This window comes from Symphalangus syndactylus, chromosome 2, assembly GCF_028878055.3.
Source record: "Symphalangus syndactylus isolate Jambi chromosome 2, NHGRI_mSymSyn1-v2.1_pri, whole genome shotgun sequence".
In the NCBI taxonomy this organism is placed as follows: Eukaryota; Metazoa; Chordata; class Mammalia; order Primates; family Hylobatidae; genus Symphalangus; species Symphalangus syndactylus.
This window is the reverse complement of record NC_072424.2, coordinates 45570311-45592656: the sequence shown is the minus strand read 5'-3', so window position 1 is coordinate 45592656 and position 22346 is coordinate 45570311. Positions and strand designations below refer to the sequence as shown.

At 55.3% G+C, this 22346-nt stretch overlaps 2 protein-coding genes across 2 annotated transcripts; both read left to right on the top strand.

The window, feature by feature from the left end:
• Nucleotides 1–238: 238 nt before the first annotated feature.
• Nucleotides 239–11826, top strand: CYP26C1 (cytochrome P450 family 26 subfamily C member 1). Its single transcript, XM_055255305.2, has 6 exons — nt 239–1051; nt 1594–1818; nt 2304–2579; nt 3954–4109; nt 6042–6371; nt 8386–11826. The coding sequence occupies exons 1-6, from the start codon at nt 848–850 to the stop codon at nt 8761–8763; spliced, it is 1569 nt and encodes a 522-aa protein (XP_055111280.2). The 5' UTR covers nt 239–847; the 3' UTR covers nt 8764–11826.
• Nucleotides 11827–12946: 1120 nt separating this feature from the next.
• CYP26A1 (cytochrome P450 family 26 subfamily A member 1) lies at nt 12947–17893 on the top strand. The gene is made up of 7 exons (XM_055255315.2): nt 12947–14131; nt 14316–14540; nt 14786–15076; nt 15156–15314; nt 15827–15961; nt 16550–16702; nt 16969–17893. Exons 1-7 carry the CDS (start codon nt 13943–13945, stop codon nt 17308–17310), a joined length of 1494 nt encoding a protein of 497 aa, XP_055111290.1. The 5' UTR covers nt 12947–13942; the 3' UTR covers nt 17311–17893.
• The last annotated feature ends 4453 nt before the right edge of the window (nt 17894–22346 follow it).

Here is a 22346-nt window from a genome sequence, read left to right as displayed (position 1 = left end):
AGCTCGAGGGTGGGGACCGCAGAGGGAGCCAGCGGCCGGGGGTGGGCCAGGAGCGCTGCGGGGCGCAAGACCGGGTCAGTTCTGCGCGTTGGGTTCGCCCACTTTCTGAGCGCCTGTGAAGAGCGGGGAAGGTCTGGCGCGAACCCGCAGGCCCCTCCCGAGGACGCGCGCGGGGCGAGCCCCCAGCCCAGCTCGAGCGCCCCAGCGCCTGCCACTCCCTACTCAGAGCCCCTCCGTGAGCGCGCCGCTGCCCACCGCCTCCAATCACCACTCTGCGTGGAGCGCTTTAAATATGCAAAGACACGTCACGTTGTGTGAACTGGGATCGGTCCGTAGGGAGGGAGCCAATATCTATATAAACGTGTCCAGCGTGGGCCAAGAAGGGTTAAACGACTGGAGGAGGGAGAGGTGGGGCGGGGGTCTGCAGACCAGGTTGGCAACACTGGTGAGTTGCTCTTCTTTCGCCCTCCTTCGCTGCTTCTATCCAAAGGGTGCTGAGCCCGGGAGGAGGTGGGAGGTGCCCCGCGGAGCGGGAAGTGAGCGTTCCCGAGGCAGCAGGCACCTTCGAGAGGGACTGGCATTTGGGCCCAGGAGCCAGGAAAAAGTCCTGAGCGTGCCGGCCTCGAGGAAGGCACGTTCCCTAAGGGCGCACGGTCACTGCAGTCTTTCACCGCCCGTCTGTTTTTAGAACAGAGTTCTCGGCTGAGCTTATAAATCTCGGGCTTGGTCCCCAAACCCCAGGCCTTTTGCGGACGGAACAGGTGAGCACTGCGCACTGCTCGCGCCCCGGTTCTTGCGTCCCCTGCTCTCCCTGCGCTCTGAACGGCCTGGCCCCCGCGGGGTCATCATGTTCCCTTGGGGGCTGAGCTGCCTGTCAGTGCTGGGGGCGGCGGGCACTGCTCTCCTGTGCGCCGGCCTGCTGCTCAGCCTGGCCCAGCACCTCTGGACCCTCCGCTGGATGCTGAGCCGGGACCGGGCCTCCACCCTGCCTCTGCCCAAGGGCTCCATGGGCTGGCCCTTCTTCGGCGAAACGCTGCACTGGTTAGTTCAGGTAAGCAGTCCTTCGACCCCGAGCGCTAATACGGTCCCTTCTTCCCCTGGCTCCCACTGGACCCTCCTCAGTCTCAATGCCCATGGGATTTGTAGCCAGTCCCTGCCCATCGCCCACGACCACGGGAAGCGCGCACAACTCTCGCCTTTGCCTAGCTACTCCGTTCGCTCGAAGGGACCTCAAGTCACTGGAATTCTCCCCAGAGCAACTCCCCGACACGACGCAGGGGGTAAACATAAGGGGTTTTAGGAAGGGCTCTGGGGAGCACGTCCTGCAAGCGTAGAAAAGGAGCCTGGGGCTTGGCTCAGCTGTGAGCCCTTGGGCACTCACTTCTTCACTCTGAGTCTGTTTCCTCATCTCACCAATAGGAACAGGAGCATGTACATTCCCGTAGAGTAGATGCCAGGCCCATTGGGGATCTTGTTTTGTAAACGCGCCAGCCAGGGACAGGGAGTTGTGATCAAAAGGCGGCTGGGAAGTCTGGGTCAGATCCCAGCCCAGGCCCAGAAGTTCCAGCTCTCCACCCTCCGCCTCGCTCGCAGGGCTCGCGCTTCCACAGTTCTCGCCGAGAGCGCTATGGGACAGTGTTCAAGACGCATCTGCTGGGCAGGCCAGTGATCCGCGTGAGCGGCGCGGAGAACGTGCGCACCATCCTGCTGGGCGAGCACCGCCTGGTGCGCAGCCAGTGGCCGCAGAGTGCGCACATCCTGCTGGGCTCGCACACACTGCTAGGTGCGGTCGGCGAGCTGCACCGGCGGCGGCGCAAGGTGAGTGGAAACCGGAATGGGCCGTAGAAACGTCGGATCCGCGGTCCCCGGCATCTGCCATGGGCCAGGCCGGGGCCGCGGTGTTGGATTCACTGTGAACCCGACCGAGGTCCCTGGTAACCAGCGAGTGGCCTTGGGCGGGTCCGTTACCTTCAGCTTCGGTTTATAAAGTTAGGACTGCGCTAAAAGATTCTTTCATCTCCCATCTTCCGTGGCTGTGATAGCAGAAGCGCTGGAGACTCAGACCTAGAAAGGGGCCAGGGAAGACTTCTTAGAGGAGATGGCAGCTGGAGCCTGGATGGTTGGGAGGGACTGTGTGCATCAGAGCAGAACTGAGGGAAATGGCGAAAGCAAAAGCCAGCAAGTTTAGGTCTGGGCTGCTTAGAAGAGGGAGAAAGGACCGGAACTGGCCTTCTGGCTACTCCGGAATCGCCAAGCAGAGGAGGCCCGACCGCCGCCAGCGCTGATCACGCGCGCTCCCACAGGTCCTGGCGCGCGTGTTCAGCCGCGCCGCGCTGGAGCACTACGTGCCGCGCCTGCAGGGGGCGCTGCGGCATGAGGTGCGCTCCTGGTGCGCGGCGGGCGGGCCGGTCTCAGTCTACGACGCCGCCAAAGCGCTCACCTTCCGCATGGCCGCGCGCATCCTGCTGGGGTTGCGGCTGGACGAGGCGCAGTGCGCCACGCTGGCCCGGACCTTCGAGCAGCTCGTGGAGAACCTCTTCTCACTGCCTCTGGATATTCCCTTCAGTGGCCTGCGCAAGGTACGGCTGCCCCGGCTCCAGACCTTCCTCCGAGGCTCCGCGCTGCGGGCGGGCCTCCCAGACCCAGACGGGACGCCCTCGGCGCACCCCGCGCGTCCGTCACCTCTGCTGGGGAACGGCGGCACGGCCCGGGGGTGGGAGGCGTCGTGGCGGTGGGCTCTGGGCCTGGCCTCTGTGCTGGTTCGCTGGTGTGACCTGGGGCGGGCCACAGCCCTCCGTGGGACGCGCCTGCCGCGACGCGCTCCAGCCTGAGCAAGCGCGGGCCGCCAGAGTTTGGGGTCTCGGTGGCAGGCGTCCGGCCAGTCGGTCCGACTCCTTCCCATAGCGGCGCCCCTGGGGCCGGCCTCCATCACCTCTTCGGAAGCCCAGATGGCTGCGGAACCGAGGAGAGCGTGAGGGCTGCAGATGAGCCCCGGTCCAGCCCAGCGCCAGCCCCGGACCCAGGGGTGTGGGCCCCAGCTCCACCGGCCCTGGACCCGCTAGGTTTCGGGATCAGAGAACCGCTGCTTCTCCAGACTTCAGAACAATGGGCAGGACCCGGAGAGCAGCTAGGATGCCCCATCCCGCCTTTTGGTCCCCCTGTTCTGGGACTTCCCACTGTTTAATTCCCTGGTTTTCAGTCACCTGCATAAAAATAATATGTGTAAAGGATCATGCTATAGGCTGATCACCGTGGATACATTTTCTGATCTAATCCTCGCAGCCTGCAAAGTGTTATGATTCTCATTTTATTGGCCAAACTTATTTTATTGACTTACCCAAGATCACACCGTTAGTAGGGGCACGAACAGGACTTTAACCTCATCTCCTCTGACTATGGAACTCAAGTGCTGAATTACAGTGCTTTCCCCGGGGGAATGCTTTTGCTGCGGCTATTCCCTGAACTCTGGAGAGGCATCCCCTCTTGCCCATGCCCTTACAGAGGCTAATGCTTACAAATCCAATAGTGTCCTCTAAGTCAGAGCTTTGCTGGGTGCATCAAGGTGCCCCAGCCTAAGCCTAGTACAGGGAAAAGACAATGGGCTGACCCTAGCCGCACTGGGCTCTGTGCCAGGCACAGACATGGACAGCTGTGTGACTCTGGGCAATTGCTTGACCTCTCTGAACTTCAGCATCCTCTCCTCAGGATGACAATAACTCTGCTGTGGCTCAGAGGGGGATTGTGATAATCAAGACAGAATGATGTTTGTGGACAGTGGACATATCCCCGACCATTTACTGAGCCCAGCCATATGCCAGGCCAGGAACTAAGCTGGGAAGCTGTTAACACAAGGATGTTGGCAGAGCCAGTGCTGAGAAGGTTTTCTGGGTAAGTGGCGGGGCTTGGCCCCCTTAGCCTTCCTGCCCCATCTTTCTTCTCTCCCTGCACATCAGGGCATCTGGGCAAGGGACCAGCTGCATCGGCACCTGGAGGGGGCCATTTCTGAGAAGCTTCACGAGGACAAGGCTGCAGAGCCGGGTGATGCCCTTGACCTGATCATTCACAGTGCAAGGGAGCTGGGCCATGAGCCCTCCATGCAGGAGCTGAAGGTAGGTGCTGACAGGCTGCTCCTTCTCCCCTCTTTTGCATTCCCAGCAGGTCCCTACACCAATGCTGCATCCCCAGAGCCACATCCTGTGTGGCCCCACTTTGAGGCACAGGCAGTCCTCAAGATGAGGGGCAAGAGGAGACCTGGGTTCCAGTAATGACTCAGCCACACTCACTAGCTGTGCAGCCTTCAGCCAGCTGCCACCCTTGTCAGTAGGAGAACTGAAAGCAAGAACCCTAGGCCCATCTTTGCAGGTTTCCGGCCACAAATGGCTCTCTCTCCTTTCCTTCCCCCACTGCCCTTCTCTGCCACTCCATGCCTTTGCCTGTGCTGTCACCCTGCCTACAAAGCCCTCATTATTCATTTTTTCTACAAACTCTAAGGGGCTCAGGATCAAACTCCACATCCTCAAAGTTCCCTTCTTCCTTCCAAAATCACCTCTCTCCTTCTATGAGCTACCTTGGCACCCGGCACCTCTATCTGTCTGTCTTGTTGCTGTGGATCTCCTGGAGAATTAGGACCCCTCCCCTTGTACACACATCGCACACACAGTGGACGGGAGGTGGGAAGCTTTGGAATGGCCCCAGGACTTGCTTGAGCACCCAAAAAGGAGTGGAGAAGTTAGGGGGAGGGGAAGTTAAAAATCGGGAGACCTCAATCTTCCATAAGCAACTCCTACTCATCCTTTCTCTGGGCCTCAGTTTCCCACTTTCTACCAGAGACATCCCTGAAGGGTAGGCCTCAGCTTTAGCTTCTTTTCTGAGGTTAGAACTAATAAGAGCATGAGCAATGGGCTCATGAATCCTGGGGGAGCCAGGTGGACAGGGAATGTTCTGGGCTAAGGGGAGTGGAGTAGAAAGGAGAGGACAGGACTGGGGAGGGGTGACAGCACCCTCCAGGTTCTCAGGAAGGGACTCACTGGCCAGGAATCTTCAGTTCTGGGCTGGACATCAGGGGCCAGGCAGGGAGGATGCTGGGGCTCTGGAGTCTCCATCCCAGTTACCCTCTTGTCTGGGGCAGGGCGGGTTAGTGAGCAACCAGGTCATTCATTCCACAAATATTATGATGTACCTATTCAGTGCCAGGCTCCACGCTGGGACTGGGAATACAGTGGTGAGCGAAACACAGCCCATGTCCTCGAGGTTCAGGAGGGGAAGGAACACGTTCATCCGGTGATAGCAGGAATCAGTGTATAAAACAAACTGTGGGTGCTGCCAGCAAGGAAAACACTGGGACCTGAGAGGGCAGAGGCAGGGCATTGGAGCCTGGAGGATGAAGCCACCAGGCCCCTTGCCTGCCCTTCTTGAGCAGAGCAGACCAGGAAGACATTTAGTGACTCCCTGTGACCATTCCGGTAGGGAGAGGATGAAGCCATGATGCCGGCATTGGTACGAGGCTGGCACTGCTGCTGCAGGTGCCTTTGTTGCACTGCAGCCGTTGTCAGGCTGTTCCACTGGGGTTGGCGGCGGCACCACCAGGTGGTTAAGAGCACTGGACTCCTGAGCCCGCCTGCCGGGAGTGCTAGCTGTAGGGACCTTGAGCACTACTCTGGAGCCTCCGTTTTCAACTCCATAAAACAAGAGCAGCAATTGTGCCTCACAGGGGGGAGGTGAGAACCGAATGAGTGAATATGCTTAAAGCACCAAGAAGAGTGCATAGAGTAAGTTCCCACATTCTCTCTGGGAACCATCGCAAGACGGGTAGATAGATCCTAATGTTGCCTGTTGCTATAGCTGACTTTCCCAAATGGCGGACTTGGGATTTAATCGACTTCAAAACCGTACACACAGTCACGGCGGTAATAGCACTTCCCTGCCCCCTGGCTTTTCGCAATAGTAAATTTGGGTGCTTTTCATCTGCACGGGGCCGTCGGGTCGGCGCCCCGGGCGACTCCACCGCGGGAGACTCAGTGCCGCCCGGGGCTGTCTTGCAGGAGTCGGCTGTGGAGCTCCTCTTTGCCGCCTTCTTCACCACGGCCAGTGCCAGCACCTCGCTCGTCCTGCTGCTACTGCAGCACCCGGCGGCCATCGCCAAGATTCGGGAGGAGCTGGTGGCGCAGGGGCTGGGGCGCGCGTGCTGCTGCGCGCCCGGGGCCGAGGGGGGCAGCGAGGGGCCCCCGCCCGACTGCGGCTGCGAGCCCGACCTCAGCCTCGCGGCGCTGGGCCGTCTGCGCTACGTGGACTGCGTGGTCAAGGAGGTGCTGCGCCTCCTGCCGCCGGTGTCCGGGGGCTACCGCACCGCCCTGCGCACCTTCGAGCTCGACGTAAGTGCGCCGTGCCAGCCCATGGCCAGCCTCCTGCCTCCTGCCGCCTGCCGCCTGCCGCCTGCCGCGGCGGCGCCCAGGTGGGAGGAGGGCGGAGGGATTCGGAAGGCGCGGTCTCCTCTTTTGCCCTCAGAGCCTCAGCCTTCCGTCCTATAAAATGGGCTGAGCCTTGTTCCATCTCCCCGGGTTCCCGGCTGAGGGACGCAAAGCCTGGCGAGACGGCAAGGTTAGGGATCTCGTACCCTTCAGCTTTTGGCAGCGGTCCGGAACCGTCAATTCAATAAGAGCGGAGTTTTAGAATAAAAATACTCTTATATCCGTGCAGCACCCCCCCCCCCACCCCCAGCCAGTGAGTGTGGATGGAGAACAAAGAGGGGTAGAGCACAGGACATACTGGCCCCTCTGGCTCCCTCACAAGATCAAGAAACCCCTCATTGTGACCCGTCCAGGGTTCTAGCTGGGGCCAGATTCCAGGGGAGGGGGGGATTAAAATACTGAGTAGACGCTTCATCTCTGATCCGGCCAGTTTGGGCTGAGCAAGGTTAAGGTCTAGAACTGACTCCATCTCCGTATGACCTTGGGCAGTTCCCTCTTCACTCTGGGCCTCAGTTTACTCTCTGCAAGGAAGCTGTCTTGGTCCTTTTCAGCTCTGACACTCCATCCAGGTGAGGCCGGGCTGTAGGGGTACAGTGGTGGCCTCAGGCAGTGGTGCTCTGGCTGTGCCAAACTTCGGGTGTTTGCCTGAAAGGCTGTCGCTGCAGTCCCCTGAGCACCATGCTTGGTGGCTGGGTGGCTCCAGGCAAAGATGGGCATTCCACAGTGAACATTTGTGGCACACTGTGGGGTTCAGGAGGCATCAAAGGGACAGGGATTCTACCCTGGAGGGGCTCCACTTGGAGAGGAAGGGGGCCGGGACTGACAGCCTCATCCCACTTGCGGTGTGAAGAGAGTGATCTCTAGTGCTGGATGACACCAACACATTTCGAGAGCTGGAGTTTGAACTGGAGCAGTGAAAGGTTCGGATGGGAGAGCCTATTACAGAGAGAGCAGACTCAGACAAAGGTGGATGTTGAGAAGTGTCTTGAATGCGGAATCAGTCTTGGAATGCAAGCTTCATTCTGCAGGCGCTGGAGTGCCTTACAAGACCTTAGGGAAGCACAGAACTAGGGTGGTGAGCAGAGGACAGGAAAGGGTCTTAGCCACCCTCCAGTTCACAGATGAGAACACTGATGTCTAGAGAGGAGAGAGAGCTCCTGGGATGATTCCAAGATGTTCTGTTCCCCAGTTAGAAACTTTGAGTATTCACCCTGGAACTTGATATGAGGGTAGCAGTGTAGTCAGGGGGGTGGAAGACGTATCAAAAAGCCAAATGGTTGAAAAAGCTAGGAGTGGGCAGAGGGAACATGAAAACTGCCTTTCAGCATTTTAAGGATGGCCAGTTTGATTCTCATGTGCGCCTTCTTAAAGTGTGGTACCAAATCTGAACATTATTGTCCAGCTGATGGATGGGAAGCATGGGAAGTTTTCAGTTCAATGCAAAGAAGAACTCTACCATGGAACTGACCTCGAGGAATTGTCATGTGCATTTCTCCCACTCTAGCAGCTGGGAGGCGTAGCACTAGAATTTAGGTCTCCTCATCTAAGGTCAGAAGAAAAAAAGACAAAACCAAACGAGAACATAACTAATAGTTACCGTTTACTGAACACTTATATGTGCCAAGTCCTTAATTTGAATCCTCACCAACAAAGTGGCCATTTTTCCCCTCATTTTTTCAATGAGGAAACTGAAGCTCAGAGAGGCTGCGCATCTAGCCCAAGGTCATACATTTCACCAGTGAAGGAGTTGAGATTGGAATACAGAGCTTTCTCCTGGTTTCCGGGTTAATCGCGGGTTCCTCCTGGTTTTCGGAAGCCTGATGGAAGCACCAGGGTGGAGGGTCAGTTCAGGCCCCCCCCCCCGCCCCCCGGTTTCCTGGTGCTTCGTGGTCAGGCTGATCTCCTCGCCTCTCTGCAGGGCTACCAGATCCCCAAGGGCTGGAGCGTGATGTATAGCATCCGGGACACGCACGAGACGGCTGCGGTGTACCGCAGCCCTCCCGAAGGCTTCGACCCAGAGCGCTTCGGCGCAGCGCGCGAAGATTCGTGGGGCGCTTCCAGCCGCTTCCATTACATCCCGTTCGGCGGCGGTGCGCGCAGCTGCCTCGGCCAGGAGCTGGCGCAAGCCGTGCTCCAGCTGCTAGCTGTGGAGCTGGTGCGCACCGCGCGCTGGGAACTGGCCACACCCGCCTTCCCCGCCATGCAGACGGTGCCCATCGTGCACCCAGTGGACGGGCTGCGGCTCTTTTTCCACCCCCTCGCGCCTTCGGTTGCGGGGAATGGGCTATGCCTCTGACATGCTTGCGCTCTAGGACGCGGCTTGGCCGGTGGCTGTGGCGCGCACGCAGCGCCACCCATCTGCGGCTCCCCAATGTAGCATCGCGCGCCCACTCGTTCACTCATTCAACAATCTTTCAACAAATGTTCGCCAAACGCGGATGTGTGCCGGACTCGAGGAAGGAGGAGCGCGAGCCACCGCTGCCGCGCCAGAGAAGCATCTAAGCCCATGGGAAGATGCCTTCTGCGCTCCGCGCCCTGAGGAAGGAAAAGGTCGTGAGCCAAGCAGGAATGGAGGGAATAGATAGATCCCCACGAGGTGCTGCTTGGCTTCCCCTTCCCGAGCCAGTCCAGGGAGGGTGCATGGATGGGGGAAGGCGGGGTAGGGGTGGCCGGGGAGTGGGGATATTGCAACTCGGGGACATTGCAGAGAGACCCGACGCACGCGGTGGGACCTGCAACCCTTGTAAGGAAGCGGGCACGCCGTGGGCGTAACCCTGGCCTGGCTTTGGGCCATAGAAAAAACACATAGAGGACGCCCGACGGAAGGCCCTCTGGCAGATGGCGTCTGGCTTCGTGCGCCTTGATCAATCTGCCGGTGTCGGCAGAAACTCGGAACTGTGGGCACTTCCAGGCTCGAAAGGGCTCAAGGTCACCGGATTCTGCTGGCCACTTCTTAAAAGGAAAAATTCCTACCTTAAGAACGCATTTACTCTTGTCATGTATACAGAGGAGAATAGGCACACCAACACGTCTCCAACGCTGGATTATTTTCATGGGAGGTTGAGACTTAATTAGAGAGGTTTGAGATATTTGTACCAAAAATAGGAAGGCCAAGAAATAAAGTGTCTTGGGAGTGGTTGAGTGAGGAGGCTAGGGTTTAGCTGGGCAGCTGCTCCCTGGGGGTAATGCACTGGGGTGCAGGGTTGGGGAGGCCGGGGAAGGACCCACCCCAGAGTGTACCCAGAGAGGAGCTGGGAGCTGGGCAGCCTGGGGCCTGGGCTGCCCTGACTTCTCTCTGAGTATAACCCCGGAAGCTGGGCTGTGAATTGTCTCCAGGTTTCAGGGACCTTATTTTTATTTTATTTTTTTTTGAGACAGGGTCTTCCTCTGTGGCCCAGGCTGGAGTGTGGTGGCACAACCAGCTCACTGCCACCTCTGCCTCTCGTGCTCAAGCCGTCCTCCCATCTCAGCCTCCCAAGTAGCTGGGACTACATCACGTGCCACAATGCCTAGCTATTTTTTTTTCTATTTTTAGTAGAGACAGGGTTTCACCATGTCACCCAGGCTGGTCTCAAACTCTTGGGCTTAAGGGATCCATCTGCCTTGGCTTCCCAAAGTGCTGGGGTTAGAGGTGTGACCCACCACGCCCTGGAGTCACTCCTTTCCAGTGACTCCAGTCTAGTCCCTGCGCCCTCACCCCTCCCTGCCATTTCAGGGCCTTCTGGTTTTACGGCTTCACCATCCTCTCTATCACAGAGAAGAAATTGAGGAGCAATCTAGACGAATGACTCACTTGAGAAGCCCAGCAATAGGCTCCTGGACTCCCCAGCCAGTGCTCTCCTCCACCCCCATCCCTTCACTCTTCTGCCCCAACCTCTATTCCTGTGGCCATCAGGTAGGGCTGAACCCTTTGGCCTCCTTTTTGTGATAAGCCCTAGCTTGACTTGAGGACTCTCTCAACCATTCCAGTACAGAGGTTCCAACCAGTGTTTTAAATCAAAGCCAAAAGCCTCCACGTCATCATTCCCAACAGCCCACTTCAATCCCACCCAGCTTCCAACAGGCCGGGGCAGCTGGGCATAAGGGGTGAGCCAGGGAAGTAGCCGCCTAGGCCTGAGCTGACCCCTTAGTGAACCAGAAGAAAGCCAGTGCCCTGACCTCATGCTTAAGGTGGATCCCAGGGCCAGAAGGAAGGGGGACACAGCAGGCGCTTACAGGGTTGGTAGCTCCAGAGTGCAGCAGGCCCTTCCGACCTGGGCTGACGCTGCCATAACCCCCACACAGGGCAATTCATCACCCTTGCCAGTCAAGGGCCTGGCGGCAGGCCCTGAGCTCGGGAGACGCCAGGGGCAGCAAAGGTGGCAGGACGTGGGCCTGCCCTAAGAGTGCTCTTGGAAGCATGGGTTTGGGCGAGAAGGAGAAGGATGCAGGCTTCAGGGTTGATTGTGATTTAGAGAGAGGAGAGAAGAATGGGGTGGGGCCCCTCAGAAGCAAGGCTAGTTGAGCTGGTTCCAAGAAGACCTGGTTGACCTGCACTGGGGTCTTGGACTAACTATAAGCCTCTGTAGGGATGGCTCCAGTTTTAGTTTTCCATGGGTACGTCATGCTCAGTAATTTCGAGGGATATCTTAGCTCCTGTTTTAGTAGCTGCAGATTCTCTGGGGAAGGAGCAGAGGAGGTTCCTTCCCTCCTGCACTTGATATGCTCTGGAGGGAGGCAGACAAGAAATAAACTAGCAAACAAAGGGTAAGAATATGTCCAGCGGTGACAAGCGCCGTCATGGAAATAAAACAGGCCTGTGATAGAGAGTGTCTGGGGCTAAATTAGGCTGGATGGGTGGGGGGAACCTTGGAGGAGGTGACATTTGACTTTGGAAGGAACCAGCCAGCGGTGGCCTGGAGGAGGGGTGCCACATGCAGAGGAAACAGCACGTATAGAACTCTGAGACGGGAATGCATGTTCAGAAATGAGAAGGGGAGCTGAAAGGAGAAAAGTGGAGGTGGACTCCTTTGCTGTGACTCCAGTCTAGTCCCTACACCCTCACCCCACCCTACCAGCAAAAAAAAAAAACCGACTCCCCATCCCCGCCTCTTAGCAATAGGGAGGCTGTTTTGTAAACATCTTGGAAACAAGTTGTTTTTCAGTGAACCCACCCCCCTCCGCGCCCACCACCACCCACGAAAGCTTGGCAAGATTCCTAGATCAAAGTTCCTATTGGCCTGGTAATTTATTGCCCCCCCCCGCCCTGCCCCCCTTCAAGATGTTCTTTAATGATTGTTCACTCTCACATTTAATCCTTTCCTGCCGGACGCCCCCGCCGGCCTCAATGTACAAGATAGATTAAAACGGTTTTTTTCCCTGCGGCAATTTCCAGCCCGCTCATCTTGTGACCCGGCGTGAGCTGAACTTGGCGAGGTGGCCCCGTAGAGTTCACTCGGATGTCACGGTCCGGCCTGCAGGGGTCACAGGCGGGTCAGGCCCGAGGATTGGGAATGGGCCCCAGGTCACGTCCCCATTCGTCGGCTTTGCACACCGGCCGGAGGGGCTGTCCAGAAAGGGGCGGACCCGGGATTTCTGAGAATTACCTCCAGCGCGATTGGCCTGGCTTCCTGCGGTGGCCAGAGGTTAGCTCGCCGTGTTTACAGCCACCAAATCGTTTGCCGGAGACTGAAACCCTGCCCAGAGCCTCTGAAACACTGGGCAGGTTATGGGGAAACGCTGACCCCCCGAAACACTCCCTGTGGCGGCGACTCCGGCTTGGAGCGTCGGTAGGATTGTGCGGGTCCCTCCGACCTCTGCAGATATTTCCTGATACCTCCGGGTTTGGGGACCACCGCGACAAGGGCAACGCATGTAAGCTCTCAGGAGCAGAGTTTTCCACCTCCAAGGGACGCTTTCCAAGGCGTGCGGCGTGCTTCTGCCAGAGACAGTGTTCAGTTCTAAACAAATGCAGGTCATTCTGTTTCATTTTCGGCGCCGCAGGTGCGTTCAGCGCCCAAACCCAGGTAGCGTGTGGCCCTGACTGGTCCCGAGCCGGGAAGCTCCGGCAGGTGGAAAGCAGAGAGCGCAGGTACGCGTCCCGCAGCGTCTGAGCTCCGGGTATTGGCTACAGTAGCAGCTGATTGTAGTTGGGCAAAGTACAGAAGACTTCCCAGTACGGATTCCTTCACCCCTCCCATTAGGGGTCGGCAGAGGCCTGAGTTTAGGGCCGAGCACCCCCTCACCTGGATGAGGACAGTGGCTTTACTCTGGGTGGGACTTGGGAGAGAGGAGGAGGACTACAGTGCCCAGTGTACCGGACACCCAGGTAACGCAGTCTACCGTGCCTGGAGCTGGGAAGAGTAGTTGCAACCGGAGCCCCCTTTTGGGAACTCACTACCCTGAGGCTTAGACAGGTCGGGAATGATCGCCTCCCTGTTACGGAGGAGGAAACAGGCACAGTGATGTGTGGTGACTTGCCCAAGGTCACGCGCAGTAGAGATGGAGCCGGGCCTCGGAGCCAGGACTCCTGGGCTCCCATTCCTCTTATACGGTCTCTTTATCCTGCCAGGGCTAAGGACTCCCTTCCTTGCTGTCCAGCTGGGGCGCCAAGCCGCAGGGCCCTCAGAATCGGCGAGCTGTGCTCGGATCTCACAGACGGGCACCGATTGCCGAGCCCCAGACGAAGTGCCCCAGGGTCGGGGATCAGGCTTGTGCAGGGTAGCACCTGGGGACCTGAGCGACCTGGAGGCCCTCTTGTATCCTGAAGTAGGACCTTCCAAGACTTCACGAGTCCTGGCACCCTTGCAGGGGTTGGGGAGCTGGGGATCCCAGATCTGCCTATTGCGCCCGATGCCCCGCGGCTCTCTCTTGGACTCTGGCCCTGGGTTCTTCTGCGCGATCCTTCGGAGACGTCTGGAGGCCTGCTTTATGCATCTCTCTTGGACCTCAGTTTCCCCACCCGTGGGAGGAGGCAGCTAGACGATTCCTGAACGGACTTTCCCTTGCTTCCTCATCACGTGGAAGAGAGCCCACCCGGCGCCTGGAAATGGAAAGCCAGTGAAGGCCGCTTTGGGCCGGGGCAGCGGGTGGGACCGGGCGGGAGAGATTCCAAAGAGACCGCCGGGAAGGCTAGAGCTTGGAATTCCGGCTCCTCGGAGTCCTGGCCCTCCCCCACCGCCGCCTCGGAGCTCAGCACACCTTGGATGGGGGAGGCGGGCAGCTCCTAGCCCCGCACCCCAGGAGGCGCGCTCGGAGGGAAGCCGCCACCGCGCCGCCTCTGCCTCGGCGCGGAACAAACGGTTAAAGATTTTGGGCAGCGCCTCGTGGGGGGAGGAGCCAGGGGCCCAATCCGCAATTAAAGATGAACTTTGGGTGAACTAATTGTCTGACCAAGGTAACGTGGGCAGCAACCTGGGCCGCCTATAAAGCGGCAGCGCCGTGGGGTTTGGAGCGCTGGCGGCGGCGGCAGGTGGCGCGGGAGGTCGCGGCGCGCCATGGGGCTCCCGGCGCTGCTGGCCAGTGCGCTCTGCACCTTCGTGCTGCCGCTGCTGCTCTTCCTGGCTGCGATCAAGCTCTGGGACCTGTACTGCGTGAGCGGCCGCGACCGCAGTTGTGCCCTCCCATTGCCCCCCGGGACTATGGGCTTCCCCTTCTTTGGGGAAACCTTGCAGATGGTACTGCAGGTAAGGGAGCGTGGGGCGGGACAGGCTGCTTCCCCAGAGCCCGGCGCGGCTCTGGGCTTCTGCTGAAGTCGGGTAGGCGCCCCCGGGAGGCAGGCTATTGCGGCTAGGAGCAGGGCTGGCGGGAGGAGCGGCGCTCCCCGGCGCCCCCTCATGCCCGCTTCTCTCCTCGGCCTTCCTCGCACAGCGGAGGAAGTTCCTGCAGATGAAGCGCAGGAAATACGGCTTCATCTACAAGACGCATCTGTTCGGGCGGCCCACCGTGCGGGTGATGGGCGCCGACAACGTGCGGCGCATCTTGCTCGGCGAGCACCGACTGGTGTCGGTCCACTGGCCAGCGTCGGTGCGCACCATTCTAGGATCTGGCTGCCTCTCTAACCTGCACGACTCCTCGCACAAGCAGCGCAAGAAGGTGGGGGCAGGAGGCAACGGCTGGACAGGGAGGGGGACCCCATTTATGAGAGGAATTCCGGCTGATGGATGCTGGGCGCGGGCTAGCAGCTTGAGGTGGGCTAGGACCCTCTGCCAGCTCCAGGTTAGCTTTCCGAGCTCGGAGAGTGCCATGTGTCTGGCAGGACTGGGGTGTCTGGAAGGGGACGGCGGTAGACGAGAGGGGCGGATGGAGGCTTTTAACGCTGTCCCCTCCTCGGGGCTCAGGTGATTATGCGGGCCTTCAGCCGCGAGGCACTCGAGTGCTACGTGCCGGTGATCACCGAGGAAGTGGGCAGCAGCCTGGAGCAGTGGCTGAGCTGTGGCGAGCGCGGCCTCCTGGTCTACCCCGAGGTGAAGCGCCTCATGTTCCGAATTGCCATGCGCATTCTACTGGGCTGCGAACCCCAACTGGCGGGCGACGGGGACGCCGAGCAGCAGCTTGTGGAGGCCTTCGAGGAAATGACCCGCAATCTCTTCTCGCTGCCCATCGACGTGCCCTTCAGCGGGCTGTACCGGGTAAGGGCGGCAAGCGGGCTGCGGACTAGGGGCGCGGGACCTGGGCGTCTGCTCACCGCCGCGCGCTCTCTGCGCTCAGGGCATGAAGGCGCGGAACCTCATTCACGCGCGCATCGAGCAGAACATTCGCGCCAAGATCTGCGGGCTGCGGGCATCCGAGGCGGGCCGGGGCTGCAAAGACGCGCTGCAGCTGTTGATCGAGCACTCGTGGGAGAGCGGAGAGCGGCTGGACATGCAGGTGAGTGACAGCTTCAGACCAGGCACTGCGGAGTTTGGACCCCTGGCTTTCCAAGCGCGGTTCCTGGGGCCCCCAAAGCGCGCGCCTGGGGCCCAGCTTTCTGGAGTGGGCGGCCAGCACAGACTACAGAGATGGAATCCCGAAGGCTGAGACACCGGGTCGGGAGAGCTGCGGAAGGGGCTGCGGTGGAACTGGGAACATCCCCTAGCCTTTCCAGGTTTCAAAGGGAAAGTTGGAATTTGCAAAAATATTAATAAAGAACCTTGCGATTTTAATAAAACTAAGACTTTAACTCAGGAGTTTCCGGTAGAGTGGGGTCGTACACTCGCCTTACTGCTCTAGCTGAACTAAAGGGACGTTGCATTTTGTTTAAACATATTGCTTTCCTTGACTGTCAGCAAAACATTTAGCCCTTCTAGTCTTCCCTCCAGAACTCTCAGTTCGATTCTGAGTAATCCTTCTGTCAAACCGCAGGCAGACTTGTGAGAACGTGGGTCTTACTCTATTCTTAGGCACTAAAGCAATCTTCAACCGAACTCCTCTTTGGAGGACACGAAACCACGGCCAGTGCAGCCACATCTCTGATCACTTACCTGGGGCTCTACCCACATGTTCTCCAGAAAGTGCGAGAAGAGCTGAAGAGTAAGGTAGGGAGACTGGGGCTGGGGGTGTCCTTATTAGCTTAGGAAATTCAGCTGCTCCCTAGCCAACTTCCGAATAAGTCAGTGTGCTGCCTTCATGGAGTATTTTGAAAGTGCAGGGCCCAGGGTGCCCCAGTGTGGGCCAGTGGGTAGAATTAGCTTTGTGAATAAACAGGATGGAGTCTTGAGCTGTGATCCCACTTGGGCAGGATTTGACCTTGTATTCCTACCCCTCCTCCACCTTTTGCTGAACCTTGGAGATTCTCAGATAGGTTCCACTTTCTTGAATTGGTGTGTCCAAGGGCATACATAGTGTGAATAGCTGATTAGTGTGGGTGGTGGTGGTGAGTGTGGGGTGGGGGGGTGCGGGGAGAAACTTGGCCCTTCTAACTGGTGAGCAGCATTCTCTTGGGACTGTAGATAGACAGTGGATTTGGGCAGGCAAATAGCCATTAGCTGCTGTTTCCCCCTCCCAGTCTCTCCCATCATGGGGCCCTTTGGGTTTAGTCTCCACTTAAGCCCTGTTTACGTCTGCTGGGCTGATTTTATTGGAGCACAAAATAACTCTTCACCTCTGTATGACTGTTTTGATAGGGTTTACTTTGCAAGAGCAATCAAGACAACAAGTTGGACATGGAAATTTTGGAACAACTTAAATACATCGGGTGTGTTATTAAGGAGACCCTTCGACTGAATCCCCCAGTTCCAGGAGGGTTTCGGGTTGCTCTGAAGACTTTTGAATTAAATGTAAGTTAAAATTCTCTTCTTTCTCCCTTTTGTTGTGGTTTAAAAACTCCTCTTTCTTCCCTATGCTGTGGCTGCAATTCTTATGCTTTTGATAATTGTTCTGCCCTATATGGAGATGTGTTTCAGCAACCTGGATCCACCTCTCTCTTTCTACCTCTCCCTTGCTTTTAGCTCATAATTTCCCCCAAAGATACCGGTGACTGCTTTTTGTTGTTGAAAGTTAAATTCCAGTTTGTCAGCCCTTGGAGTTTCATAATCTTTTGCAGGGATACCAGATTCCCAAGGGCTGGAATGTTATCTACAGTATCTGTGATACTCATGATGTGGCAGAGATCTTCACCAACAAGGAAGAATTTAATCCTGACCGATTCATGCTGCCTCACCCAGAGGATGCATCCAGGTTCAGCTTCATTCCATTTGGAGGAGGCCTTAGGAGCTGTGTAGGCAAAGAATTTGCAAAAATTCTTCTCAAAATATTTACAGTGGAGCTGGCCAGGCATTGTGACTGGCAGCTTCTAAATGGACCTCCTACAATGAAAACCAGTCCCACCGTGTATCCTGTGGACAATCTCCCTGCAAGATTCACCCATTTCCATGGGGAAATCTGATGAGCTTGAATGCTCAAACCTGAGACTTATTGGAAGTGTACATATGAGTTTTTAAGGAGTGTTGTGTTGACTTTATATTTAATTTCTAAATGTATATTATAATATTTATGCGTTTTGACTATACTACCACAATCTTTAAATATTAAAATAATGAATTTGTATCATTTCCAAATAAAGTAAAATTTGAAGGTACTTTTCTGGTATTTTAAGATTGCTGTTGGGTAAAACTCACCAGTTTAATACTTTCTTAGTGTATTTAACCAGATTTTACAATGCCTACCTGGGCTTATTTGTCATCTGTGCATCTCTGCTTTCTGTGAGAAGAAATCTTAGCTGTTTTTTATGTTAACAGTTATTAGAAAATATATGTCTGTGTGTGTTATTCCAGATGTATCTCTGTAAATTCTTATACAGTCATTTAGATTCCTTATTTGGAAAATTGATCCAAGTTAATTTAAATTTTTTTTGGTTTGCTGTACTTTAGGGAAAGATGAACCTGAAAAGGTAACACTCAGAACTGTCACTCTAACCTCTCCAGCTCATCTAACATGTCATAAACATAATAAATCTGTGTTGTCCAATAGTGCCAGAACTGTTCTCTGAAGTTATGGTTTTAGATAACACAAAGCCAGTCATCCAGTTATGGACAGTTCTTGACTAAAATGAGACCAGAAATCATTGGGGTGTCACCTTTACTTAGAAGTTGCATATGGAAACAGTATTAGGAAAGGCACATCTCTGGTTTAGATAAGCTGAGCCCAGGTTTTCTTTATTCAAAATGAGGCAGGAGGAGCAGATTTAGCAAACTGACAGATAAAGTTTTTATCTATCCCAGGCAATAGGGTGTGAGCCTGACATGACTGATAAAATGGCCCAGTCATGACCCTGTGAACCTTGGCTAACCTCCGTGAAAGCGCAGTTTTGTCACATTTCTGACCCTGGCATAGCCACGGTCTGAACTGAAGGCCAGACTCTCAGTCCAGAAAGGTTAGCCCCGGTGACTTGCTTATGCAAGCACATTTTCGGTTTTGGAATGGCACAATCTGTTCACTGAACCTCTGATGACTTGTAGGTTTTAAACTTTACATTTTTCATTACAATTTTAGAATTTGGCAATACTGCAGAAACCAGGTGGTCTAAATAGGTGTTTGAAAAGTGTTCTGTCTACAGTTACGTATTCTACCTGACTGTAGTTTTTTAGGTAGAACTTGGGTTGTTCTTATTGTTGGACTGCTCTGAATTTTAAAGGATGTTTATGTAATAACTCATAATGCCTTATAATGCCATTAAAAAATGAGACATTTCAGGCTATGTAGTTTCAGCCAAAGCTTTAGTATACTATAGTGTGCAGAGATGACTCTTCTACCCCTCACATTTGTCCTGGACATTTCCAGCTAGGAGCATGCTAGACTGAGGGCATAATTATTTCAGATAATTTCTACAAAGGCATTTTTAAATTTTATTTTATTTTATTTTATTTTATTTTATTTTATTTTATTTATTTTTTGAGACAGAGTCTCACTCTGTCACCCAGGCTGGAGTGTAGTGGCACAATCTTGGCTCACTGCAACCTCCACCTCCTGGGTTCAAGTGATTCACCTGCCTCAACCTCCCAAGTAGCTGGGATTATATGTGCACACCACCATGCCTGGCTAATTTTTGTATTTTTGGTAGAGACGGGGGTTCCACCATGTTGGCCAGGGTGCTCTTGAACCCCTGACCTCAGATGATCCACCCACCTTGGCCTCCCAGAGTGCTGGGATTACAGGCATGAACCACTGCACCCGGCACAAAGCCATTTTAAAACATTTTTTTTTTTTTTTTTGAAATAGCCTTGCCCTGTAGCCCAGGCTGGAGTGCAGTGGTACAATTTCAGCTCACTGCAACCTCCACCTTCTGGGTTCAAGTGATTCTTGTGCCTCAGCCACTTGAGTAGCTGGGACTACATGCGCATGCCACCATGCCTGGCTAATTTTTGTATTTTGGGTAGAGATGGGGTTCCACCACATTGGCCAGGCTGGTCTCGAGCTCCTAACCTCAAGTGATTCATCTGCCTTGGCCTCCCAAAGTGCTGGGATTACAGGTATGAGCCACTGTGCCCCACCTAAAAGAGTTTTAATACTTTTCATTCTTCTGGAGGACAGCTGGCTGTCCTAGGACAGCACTATCTTCGCTGACTTAGTGGCTGTTTCTCTGTGAATGTAGTGCGGTTGGAAATCTGAGCCATCGTAACATATTATTCATTTTCTAATCTGGGGAGCTTCGAGGAAAGTGCTTCTGGTTTGCATTTCCCAGGGCTAGATTTAGCCCAATTATCCTGATCAGTTACAGAGTAGCAAAGAATTCATCTTGGAAATACGTTAAAAACACAATCTTTGATCATGTGCTTTGTGCAGAGGAAAGGCAGTCTGGACGCATGTGAGCAAGGCTGCTGTCTTGGACAATGGGCCTGGGTCACATCTCTCTGGGTCAAGTATGTTTTATGGCACAGGCACCTCTGGGCTGGTGTCCACGTGATGGAGAAATGATGTAGATTTGGCCAAAACTGTGGAAGGAGGGGACATGACTCCTCTTGGACTCACTCTGAAAAATGACCTTTTGGGCTCCTAGCAGCATGGTGTAGCGATAGGGGTGCTGTGCTGTCCAGGGCTGCTGCGGGTGGGCGACCAAGCTGGTGCCCTCTGCTTCCCCTTGCGCAATGCCCTTTGCCCTTGCTGCCTCCCATGTTCTCTTCAATCAGGACTGTGGTGCCACCAACGACAGACCACTGTCAGGACTGAGATGTGAAAGCCTGAGGCTTCAGCATTCAGAGGGATTGGAGCCTTTACCTAGCAAGGTCCTTGGAGGCCCAGAGAGAGACTGTAGTTTTCCTGGGGCCACACAGGGAGTGGCAGAACCAGGAAAGACCTCCAGATGCCATTTTTTTCTTTCTTTTTTTAAACAGCTAATAACACTTGCCCGATTTCTTTCTAACTCGCTGTTGCCAGACATAATCCAGGGGTCTCAACTTCCTAGCTTCCTTTTACGTCCCCTGCTACCACTCCCGTGCCAGCACAGATCAATTCTCTTGCAGGTCCCCAGAGGTGGTTGGTGAAATGGGGGCGCTGAGAGGAGGTGGCTGCTCCCCGAGACTCCGTCTCCTGTTGGGGTTTCAGTGCTTTTTGCACCGTGTTACTCTCCAGAGATCCACAAGGGGGCGGGCTTCTCCCTTCTATGCCAGGTTCAGAGGCCAGTGGTTTTCCCCACCAGTGTCCACGAATTCCAGTGTCCAAGACTCTGGCCCAGGGCTTGCTTTTACCCCGGACAGTGAGAAGCTACAGGCCACCCAGGGCTTAGCAAGTACTTAGCACCAGGTCTGGTCAAGGCTGCCTGGCCCCTCTGGAAGGGGTCATCCCAAGCTGGGCTGACCTGCGTGTCTTTCAGTTCCTGAAGCAGCCGCCAACCCTTGGTGGTCTATGGGGTCAGCGGCCCAGGTTTCCAGCATTGCCCCCACACTGCCCACGTGTGGCTTATGTTGCTTTCACTCCACCTGGAAAATCGCTCTCAATTTTGAGGGAGCAGGGAGCACAGTTTCCAAAGAACGCGGCCAAACTAGTCAGCGTTCGGATGACCGCAACCAGGTGCGGGAGCCACCGCACAAAAGCACCTAGGGAGGAACGAGGGACGTATAGGGAGGTTGCGGTGGCTCCTTTAGACAGTTAAAGGGCTGCTGTAGTAAACACAGGTTCAGACCCGTTCTGAGGGACAGAGCATGCGCTTAGGAGGGTAAAGTAGGAGAGAGATGCTGGCGCCATATAAGGAAAACATTCTGAGACAACTCCAGCCCTTTGGTGATGAAACAGGCTACCCTGTGAGAGTGAGACAGTGAGCTCCCTGTCAACAGAGGCAGTCAAATACAAAGCTGGATACCTAAGCCGCCACAGAGATCAAGACATGGAGGGTGAGCTTGAGTTAGATGACCCCCCAACCCCCTTCCAAAATTAAACAGTTGTGAATCTCCAAAATGTGATTCTGTATTAATTCAGTTCTTCAGACACCCACTTTGAAATGCCCCGGGCTATGGAGATGGGACAGCCCCACGTCCTATTCCAGCGGCATTCAGCAGTCTTTGGTGATCATTCTCCCAAACCTCAGAGGCAGATGTGGAGGTGGGAGCCCAGATATGTGATCTCAGAAAGGCACCAAGTGCCCTGTGTTGACTGCCCAGGGACCTCTCCCCTGCCCTGTGACTTGGTGTTTTCTGCTCCAGGTCCTGTGTCTGCTCCAACCATCCCTAGTCCCCGCAAACTGCCCATGCTGACAGTTCGCTTGACCTGGCCTCTGGGATCACATCCTGCTCCCCTGCCCAGTCCTTCCTGGGTCCCTATAATCCCATGCACTGATATTGTCCTCTACCCATCCCAGCTGTCCTTTATCTCCACCTCCTGAAACGTGCTGGAAGGCAGGAACTGTGTCTCATTGTTCTAATCTTATACATTTAGTCCATTTTCACATACCTCTCCAGCCTCTCCTGGAATGTACACGTAGTAGGTGTTCTCTGGAAGAAAAAGCTTCTTGGGGCCAATTGACACCATTTACCTTATGTTTCTCCGGCTTACATGGTGCCATGTTTTTCTTTGAAAAGTGAGACTTTCATCCTTGAAAAATCTCAGTGGCCGCAAGCATACACGACTGTGGTTTAACAGCGTGTCACATTCCTGAAACCGACGCTCCACGGGTATTTGACCAAACAAGCTTTCCTTCCTTTGAAGTAGAGTCAACTGGAGTTAGAACCCTGGGACAGGGATGAAGACTCAGCCTGGGACTGCATGGTGGGTTTTCTGGGTGAGACATATCATGTTGCAATATTCATAACCACGCACCCTCAGCACAGAGGCTGCCCCACACTGTAAGATTTCTCACTGCTGCTCAGCCCTCCCTGGTACGATGAGGAGTTAGAAACCTGCTCACGCCTTTAGGATGGTAGATGCTTCAGGATGTTTGTTTGTGTGTTTTGTTTTGTTTCGTTTGAGACAGAGTCTCACTCTGTCGCCAGG